This window comes from Suncus etruscus, chromosome 1, assembly GCF_024139225.1.
Source record: "Suncus etruscus isolate mSunEtr1 chromosome 1, mSunEtr1.pri.cur, whole genome shotgun sequence".
In the NCBI taxonomy this organism is placed as follows: Eukaryota; Metazoa; Chordata; class Mammalia; order Eulipotyphla; family Soricidae; genus Suncus; species Suncus etruscus.
In genome coordinates, this window is record NC_064848.1 from 21,963,190 (window position 1) to 21,971,185 (window position 7,996).

The 7,996-nt window shown below is 49.1% G+C and overlaps 1 protein-coding gene and 1 non-coding gene across 2 annotated transcripts; one reads left to right on the plus strand and one right to left on the minus strand.

Moving 5' to 3' along the window:
• FBXL22 (F-box and leucine rich repeat protein 22) lies at positions 1 to 5,391 on the plus strand. The gene is made up of 2 exons (XM_049789693.1): positions 1 to 335; positions 5,034 to 5,391. Exons 1-2 carry the CDS (start codon positions 1 to 3, stop codon positions 5,389 to 5,391), a joined length of 693 nt encoding a protein of 230 aa, XP_049645650.1.
• A 1,194-nt stretch (positions 5,392 to 6,585) lies between these two features.
• Positions 6,586 to 6,701, minus strand: LOC125995694 (U5 spliceosomal RNA). Its single transcript, XR_007491155.1, has one exon. It is a non-coding gene; the product is annotated as a U5 spliceosomal RNA (small nuclear RNA).
• Between the last annotated feature and the right edge of the window lie 1,295 nt (positions 6,702 to 7,996).

The following is a 7,996-nucleotide window of genomic DNA, read 5'->3' on the forward strand; positions in this document are numbered from 1 at the left end:
ATGCATCTCACTCAGCTCAATCATGAGTGCCTACTGCACCTCTTCTCCTTCCTGGACAAGGACAGCAGGAAGAATATGGCCAGGACCTGCTCTAAGCTCCAAAGAGTGTTTCAGGACCCCATGCTCTGGCCCCACTTACACTTCAGTTCACTCACTGAACTCCAGAAGGACAACTTCCTCCTGAGCCCTGCGCTGCGCAGCCTCTCCATCTGCTGGCATTCAAGCCTCGTGCGTGTGTGCAACATTGAAGACTGGCTCAAGAGCACCCTGCAGAGGAGCATCTGCAGTCGTCATGAGAACCTGGTCAGCGACTTCCTCCTCCAGGTGGCAGACAGGTAGGCCACCTGCCTGGCTTCACAGGAGGTGGAGAAAGCAGCCCTCAAGCTTCGGCTGAAGTCCAAGGCAGCCTCCGGGTCTGTCCACCAGACAGCCCAGGGAAGCAGGCCCAGGGCTGCAGCTGGTATCAGAAGGAAGCCTGGGCTTTAGTTGTAGCTATCCTATTAGTATTCGCCCTCCTTAGCAGCCCTTACCTGGAGGTGGCCTGTTGGATGTCTAAATTCCTCCATTCAGCAGTCCTCTCTTTCCCTTTGTTCCCAGCAAGTCACCTCAACTCCCTTTCTCACTTACCTCTCCACTCTACCTTAAGCTGCAGGTTAACTTTTGTGTCGGGGAGGGGGCAGGTATAGAAGTATACGCTGCAGTACCAGGGTAGGCCTGGGTTGCATGCACCCGAACTCACTGTTTTCTCTACCTGATTGGAAGTTTAGCACAATAAACTAAGCTTTCAGAGATCATGTTACCTGCCCAGTCTTGGACTGCCATATTTCAGTTTATAAATAAATTCTAGTCACTCAACTAACTCTGAGTTTCATCTAATGGGTTAACTTTTTGGCATAAGCTTGTCCCCCAAATGATCTGCAGTGGCTGTTTACCTCACCATGGACATGAAGCTGAGCCCAGACTGGCCACTGTCACAGCTTCCACGTGGTTATTGTGAGCAGTCTGCCCACCAGTCCATACACACCCCTTGATTTTGAACTGGGTTAAACCAGTTTGCTGTGAGATTTAATATGAAAATGAAATGAAAAGCCAAATGAAAATGGCTTAAGACGACCCCCCCCCCCCACTGGCTTATTTTTTTTTAAAGGCAGTAGGATAAGAAACCTTTTAAGTTTAATCAGGTCCAGAAACCATAGTGGAGGGTGATGTGTATGGCATGGAAAAGCCCACCCATAAGCTGTTGTGTTCTTGAAAGCGAACCAGTTGTGGGCCAGACAGCAAGTGGTAGGGCATTTGCCTTGCATGTGGCTGACCTGGGACAGACTTGGGATTGATTCCTGGTATCCCATATGGTCCCGAGCCTGTCAGGAGTGATTTCTGAGCACAAAAGCCAAGAGTAACCCCAAAGAGCTGCTGGATGTGGACCCAGAACAAAACAAAACAAAAAAAGTGAGCCAGTTGTGATCCACTAAATCCCAAGATGTGGCCCCCACCTCCAGCAGCTGTGTGGCAAGGGGCCTTAGTGTCCATAAAAGGAGCTTGCTCGGAGACGTGTGTGACCATTGTGACCCAAAAATTTATTCTGTAAAATGGGCCAAGCCACTTTATCATTGCAACACTACACAGTACAGGTGCCCCTAAGTTTACATCGTTATGTCTCATGCAAGGTGGGAAATATGGAGGCTCGCAGGCAAGTGCCTATGGCTTTCTGGGTCTGTGTTCTTAAAAAAAAGGGGGTGGTGCAGAGAACTGACAGGTGGCTGCAGTTTGATGAATCTGGAAGGATTAGTGGGTTCTTGGCCCTTACCCTCATCCATTCCTTAGCAGAGCTAGCTGTGAGGTTGTTGGCATAGCGACTAAAAGGGGCCAGTCCTCCGAGTCCATTCAGGTAGCACATGCTGCCCGGAAATGTGGATCACAGAGCTTACGTGGAAGTTGCTAATAGTGCAAAGATCAAATGTTCATAACCACCTGCAACTAGCTGGCCCTGGAATGCCCCCTGAGACTTACTAGGCAACGTGATCAAAGCAACTGATTCTTTTTGAAAAGGCAATTTATTGACTGATTGGCTTTTGGGCCACACCCGGTGATGCTCAGGGGGTGGGGGGTTACTCCTAGCTCTGCTTAGAAATCGCTTCTGGCAAACTCGGGGGATCATATGGGATGCCAAGAATCAAATCTGGGCCCAGCCGAGCCTCTGTAGTTTTTGGATGCCTAGGGAGGAATTTCTGCCCCCCTCCCCCCAGGGCCCAATTAACCAGGTGTGGCCTTGAAGACCCACCAGGATTGGGGGGACCTTGGTCCCCTGGACTAGGTGTTCAGCCCAGGGGGCCTGTGGCTAGCTGTCCTGCCCAGAGCCCCCAACATACCAGGCAAAGACACCCAGAAATCCTGGCATGCGGAGTACTTCCTCCCTAGGCATCCAAAAACTACAGAGGCTCGGCTGGGCTCAGAGTACTCCGCATGCCAGGATTTCTGGGTGTCTTTGCCTGGTATGTTGGGGGCTCTGGGCAGGACAGCTAGCCACAGGCCCCCTGGGCTGAACACCTAGTCCAGGGGACCAAGGTCCCCCCAATCCTGGTGGGTCTTCAAGGCCACACCTGGTTAATTGGGCCCTGGGGGGAGGGGGGTAGAAATTCCTCCCTAGGCATCCAAAAACTTCAGAACCGCGCGGGGGCATATGCCCCCGCGCGTACTTCATATACTTCATGTTTTCAGAATATTTCTTATTCTTATGTTATGTTTTGCATATATAGAATGTTCACTTTGTATTCTACCCTTTCCCACACCCATACAAAACTCTTTTTTACTCCTTAACTCTCTAACCCCCTCTCTAAACATCACTAACCTACATTACTCTTTTTAACTTCAGTAGTGTACAATCCTAATCACAGTCCAAAGCTGTCCATTGTGTGTGACAACCCCAAACTATTTCAAGATACATAAAATGGACACGTATTTCTTTAGAATATTTTGTGGTTTTTTTCGGACAGCTATAATTCTTACTAAATTTTGTCTTATACAGTGATGATTCTAACCACTTTTTATCTTCTCTTTTTGAGCTGTTTAACAAGGAATTTTGGTGGAAGAGTCCCCCAGTTTAATGCTTATGATTGAACCATGTCATCGGAATCATTGGAATTGTTCTTATGGCCCCCATATGCGCCAATAACACCACGTGGCATTGCTTTTGTATTTGCATAGGCACATTAAAATGGGAAAATACTATACATACAAATAAGATCCTATTTAATAGAAATTGGAACACACAAATCTTGTAGTGCAGAGAGACCTTACACCCTGAACATTGACATAACGACCTGGCACAGACCTCAGAAGAAAGGGCATAATCCATTCTCCCCTGAACCAGGGAAGCCATCCACGAAACATCCAGGCTGGTCTATAACATCACCTGGAAGCAATCCTCTACCACGGAAGACCTACACTGCTCAGACTTTGACCTGCTCAAAAGAGACTTCCCTTAACATTGAGAAGACTTAACAATGACAATGACCTGCTTACAGGACAGGGCTCCCTGCATTGCCCTCTGATTGTGAGGTGAAAGGAGAGGATGCTCCACATCCTGACTTCAATGTAAGATATGCAGATTCCAGGATCTTTAATACAGAAACATGATACCAACAACAGAGACAGTGTGAAAAATAAAAGTGTGTTGGCACTACAGACAATGTATTGGATTGGATGATCTAGCTTGCCTGAAGCCTAGACTTGGTCTTGTGCCAGGAAACTTCAGGGGTCGGGTCTCTTTGTACTTAGGCCAAGGTTATTTCTTTCCATGTCCCTCATATTTTGGTGGGCCTATGCAAACAACAATTGCCACTCTAACACCATTTTTACTGTGCTCCTTTGACTCTAATCCTTAAAAAGAACTCACTTAAAATTTGAGGTTAACGTAAGCTAATATGCATGTATATGGAAATGTAAGAAAATACTATGCCTGTAATGTTTAAGGAGTTACGTAAGTTTTATGGCTTTACATTGCTTTGTGTACTGTTAAGAAATATTATAATGTGTTACAATCTGGGGACTTGAGGGACAAAGCAATTGTACATGGATTCTGTCTTATTTATCTTAATGTTCTTTGGCTGAAATTTCAAAGTTAAGATATCAGCGAGGGGACTTCTGAGAATTATGTTATGGGTGATTGTCCTTCCACTGTAACTTTACCTTGTCCTCTTTCTTTGCACCCTTGTTCTCATAATTAAAAATAAAAAAAAATGAAAAAAAAAAAAAGAATCAAATCTGGGTCTGTCCCCGGGGGATTGGCCACATGCAAGGCAAATGCCCTACCGCTGTGCCTCCTATTTCTCCAGCCCCCAAGCAGTGGTCCTCAAACTATGGCCTGCGGGCCACATATTGTATTTGTATCTGTTTTGTTTCTTCATTGCAAAATAAGATATATGCAGTGTGCCTAAGAATCCGTTTATAAGTTTTGTTTTTACTATAGTCAGACCCTCCAATGGTCTGAGGGACAGTGAACTGGCCCCCTGTTTAAAAAGTTTGAGGACCCCTGCCCCCAAAGCAACTGATTCTAAGGTTGCTCAAATAATTTCCCACAGCATGGGACTGAGTGACAGACAGTACAGCGGGTAGGCTGCTCGCTTGCTTTGCAGGTGGCTGGCCCGGGCACACCCCATATTGCACCCCGATGTGCACATACTACTTATGTCCCTGTGTGCCCCCATCTCCCGCAGAGTTCATTCAGCTCTCTCTAGGCCTCTGACCATATTCCAGGCTGGGAGTCCCCCGCGCCACCCCTATTAGTCGGTATAGAACTGGGGCCAGAACTTGGGTGGGTGGGTGGATGGTTCTTGCACCGCTTAGGGTCGTAAATGGGTTCATCACTGGGGCAACCACGGGGTCCTTCCCTTCTTGGTCCAAGCATTCTGGAACCCAGGCGGGGAGGGGATGGGGAGATGAGCTGGAGTGTCCCCTGCACCGACACCACATGCTGCTGCTGCTACTGCTGCCGCTGCGGCCCAGCGCTCGCTCGCCTTGTCTTGTCCCCGCAGGTGTCCCCACCTGGCGTCCGTCACGCTGTCCGGATGCGGCCACGTCACCGACGACTGTCTCAGCCGGCTGCTGAGCCGCTGCCCGCGCCTGCGCGCTCTGCACCTGCACAATTGCGCGCGCGTGACCAATCGCACGCTGGAGGCGGCGGCGGCGGCGGCGCGCGGGGCCGCGTTGCTCACGCTGCACGTGGACTTCTGCCGCAACGTCAGCGCCGCCGGCCTCGGGCGCCTGCGCCACGCGTGTCCGCATCTGCGCCTGCGCGCGGACCACAGCGCCGCCCTCATCCCCGACCGGCCCCCCGCGGGGCCCTGCGTCCCGGGACCGCCCCGGGGGAGGGCAACTCCATGTGACCTTTGAACCTGTTTCCCCCTCGGGGGCTTGTAGAGAATTTGCAACTGTACCTGTCACTGGCTGCAGTTAGCCTGGCTCCCCAAATTTCCAGAAAAGGAAATGAACCCCACAGAACCCCGAAATAAAGTGCAAAAATGAAACTCGAGGCCTCGTTATTGCTAAAGCGCCAGAGAGGCCGGGGGAGGGGGAGGGAGTGGAAATCGGGGTATTTGCCTGTGGGCCCCTGCCATGCTAGTTTCAGGGTCCTGCACCCACTCAGTTGCTTTTAGACCTACTGGTCATCCCTCTCTGCCCCCACCGTACCCCACTCAGCTATCGGCAGTCTTTTCCTAGGACTTCAGGCTGCAGCAGGTTCCACAAAGCAGAGCCCAGTGAGGGAAAAGGCAGCAGGAGCGATTGTTATTTCCATTGGGGCGAAAGGGTTTGAGTGAAGATCAAGCTTTTGGGGCAGAGGTGAGGGCTCGGGTGCGGGGATGAGGGGATACCTGGAAGGTGGGGTAACATTGGAAAGGGTCATTGGATCCCTGTACCTGAGAAGGGCACTGTGAAATGCGCACTGGGAGCTAGCAGGGCTGGGAACAGGTCCCCTGCAAAAACCCTGATACCAGGAGCTGCAGGTAGACAGGACTGGAGTGTTAGCAAACAGCTAGCAGAGCAGAGGCAAATCTGAAAATGAGACAAAGGGAGGTCATGGGGTCCATCAGGGACACTTGAGGTGGGAATGTCTAGGCTACTAGCAGCCTCCCTGCCTGCTTTCCACTGCATAAAGCCCTGAGACTGGCCTTGGTGAACCCAGGTCAGTGGACATGCTCCCTCTTTACCTATGTCCAGAGCCACGATTAGTCTGGGGACATCCTGATCCTGGGTCATGCTCTTTGTGTCAGCCCCTCAGAACCTCAATAATTGTACTGTGTTACTCTTTTTGGGTATTGCTCAGGATAACACTGGCACCCCCAGTCCATTGTTTGGAGCCCAGAGCTCTTCGCCTTTCTCTCATGGACTCTTACACTAAGCTGGTCTTTGATCAGAACTCATGAGGTTCTGCAGAGTTGGGCTGACCTCTGGGACACCACTTTACCTACCATCATCCATCAATCCACCCACCCATCCACTCACCCACCCACCCACCCACCCACCCATCCATCCATCCATCCATCCATCCATCCATCCATCCATCCATCCATCCATCCATCCATCCATCCCCTTGCAAGAACAAGTCTTCAAAAAATTTGTTCAAAATTCAGAATTGTTCCTCTCCATGAAAATCTTTAGTTAAAGGCAAAAGACTTATGTGATCTGAAGAGAAACAAGAGTATATGTAAGTTATCTTCGCTGTTAAATCCTTTGTTGGGTATTTGTGCATCCAAGAACAGTCCCCAGAATGAGAAATTACTTCCCATCCCCTTGTCCCCTTTTGGGGGGAGACCTTGGTAATATTTATCCGCAGCAAATAATAATCCACACAGACAAGAAGGATAGGGTGTAAAAGATTGGGCAAAGAGAGCGAGAGAATTCTCCTGCAGCCGGCAGCTTTCGCAAAAGGACCCCTCTCCCCTGTCCATCAAGCTATTTATTGCCAACTCCACAGCACCCCACCTGGAAGGGCTAGGTGGGGCAATAGTCACAGAACAATCCTAAGGAAATACTTTTATATACAACAATTCCAAGAATAATCTTATGGAAACTTTTTCATATACTACAAGTATACTCACTTTATTAAGATTTGGAGATACTCCTGGATGTGTTAGGTCTTACACTTGGCTCTGCTTTCAGATACCACTCCTGGTTGGAGACCATCTGGGATCCTGGACATCCAACCTGGGTCAGCCATGAGCAAGGCAAGCACCCTACCCTCTGTACTATTGCTCTGGTCCCTGAAGCCCTATTTTAATTAAATCCTGTTTGTGTGTGTTACAGTTTTAGGGATTTAACCCAGAGTATCATACATGTGAATTATGCATGCCACCACTGAGTTTCTTTTGATGAAACTAAGATGTCATTGTTCTACACAGTATTACACATTCTCAATTTGGGAAGATCTGAGGGTCACATTATCTTAGTCAACAAAAGCCTATTTTCTTTTCAATTTCTCTTTGGAAAACACACCTTCACTTTTCTCGTGTGACAACTGCTCACATGGCTCTCTCTTGAGTGGGCATCTCTCTTGAGTTGGCAGCTTCCGTCTCTACAGATGCTTCCACACAGCTCTTTCATCCAGCATCACACACGTCCTCTTATGCCCTGTTCCCAGCCCCATTTGATGCCATCCTTCCATTCTTCAAGACTGTGATGCTGCCTCAGTTCTAGTGGTGTGTCATCACCTGCACAGCCTGTCTAGCTTTGTAGACCCATCATGCTTTTTGCCAAGCTGCCCTGAACTGGCCACTGTGAAAAGACTTTAGGAACTGCATCACACCAGCCAACTACAGAACAAATGAAACTGTGGACTTTCTACACCAGGGGGTGTGGTGCCCTTGGGTCTTCTGCTTTGTCATTTCCAAGCAAAGCTCACTCTTCCTTGAGAGCAGATCTGTGAATGGGTCAAAAAGCCAAGAGCAAGGTTGGCCTGGAAGCTGTCAGAGCTCACAGAAGGCGATAAAAAGCAGTGCAA

Excerpts from the sequence above, each read along its gene's own strand:
- FBXL22 (XM_049789693.1), top strand. The coding sequence starts at position 1 with ATGCATCTCACTCAGCTCAATCATGAGTGCCTACTGCACCTCTTCTCC. Across the intron at positions 336-5,033 it reads CTCCTCCAGGTGGCAGACAG|GTGTCCCCACCTGGCGTCCG; the intron begins GTAGGCCACCTG and ends TTGTCCCCGCAG.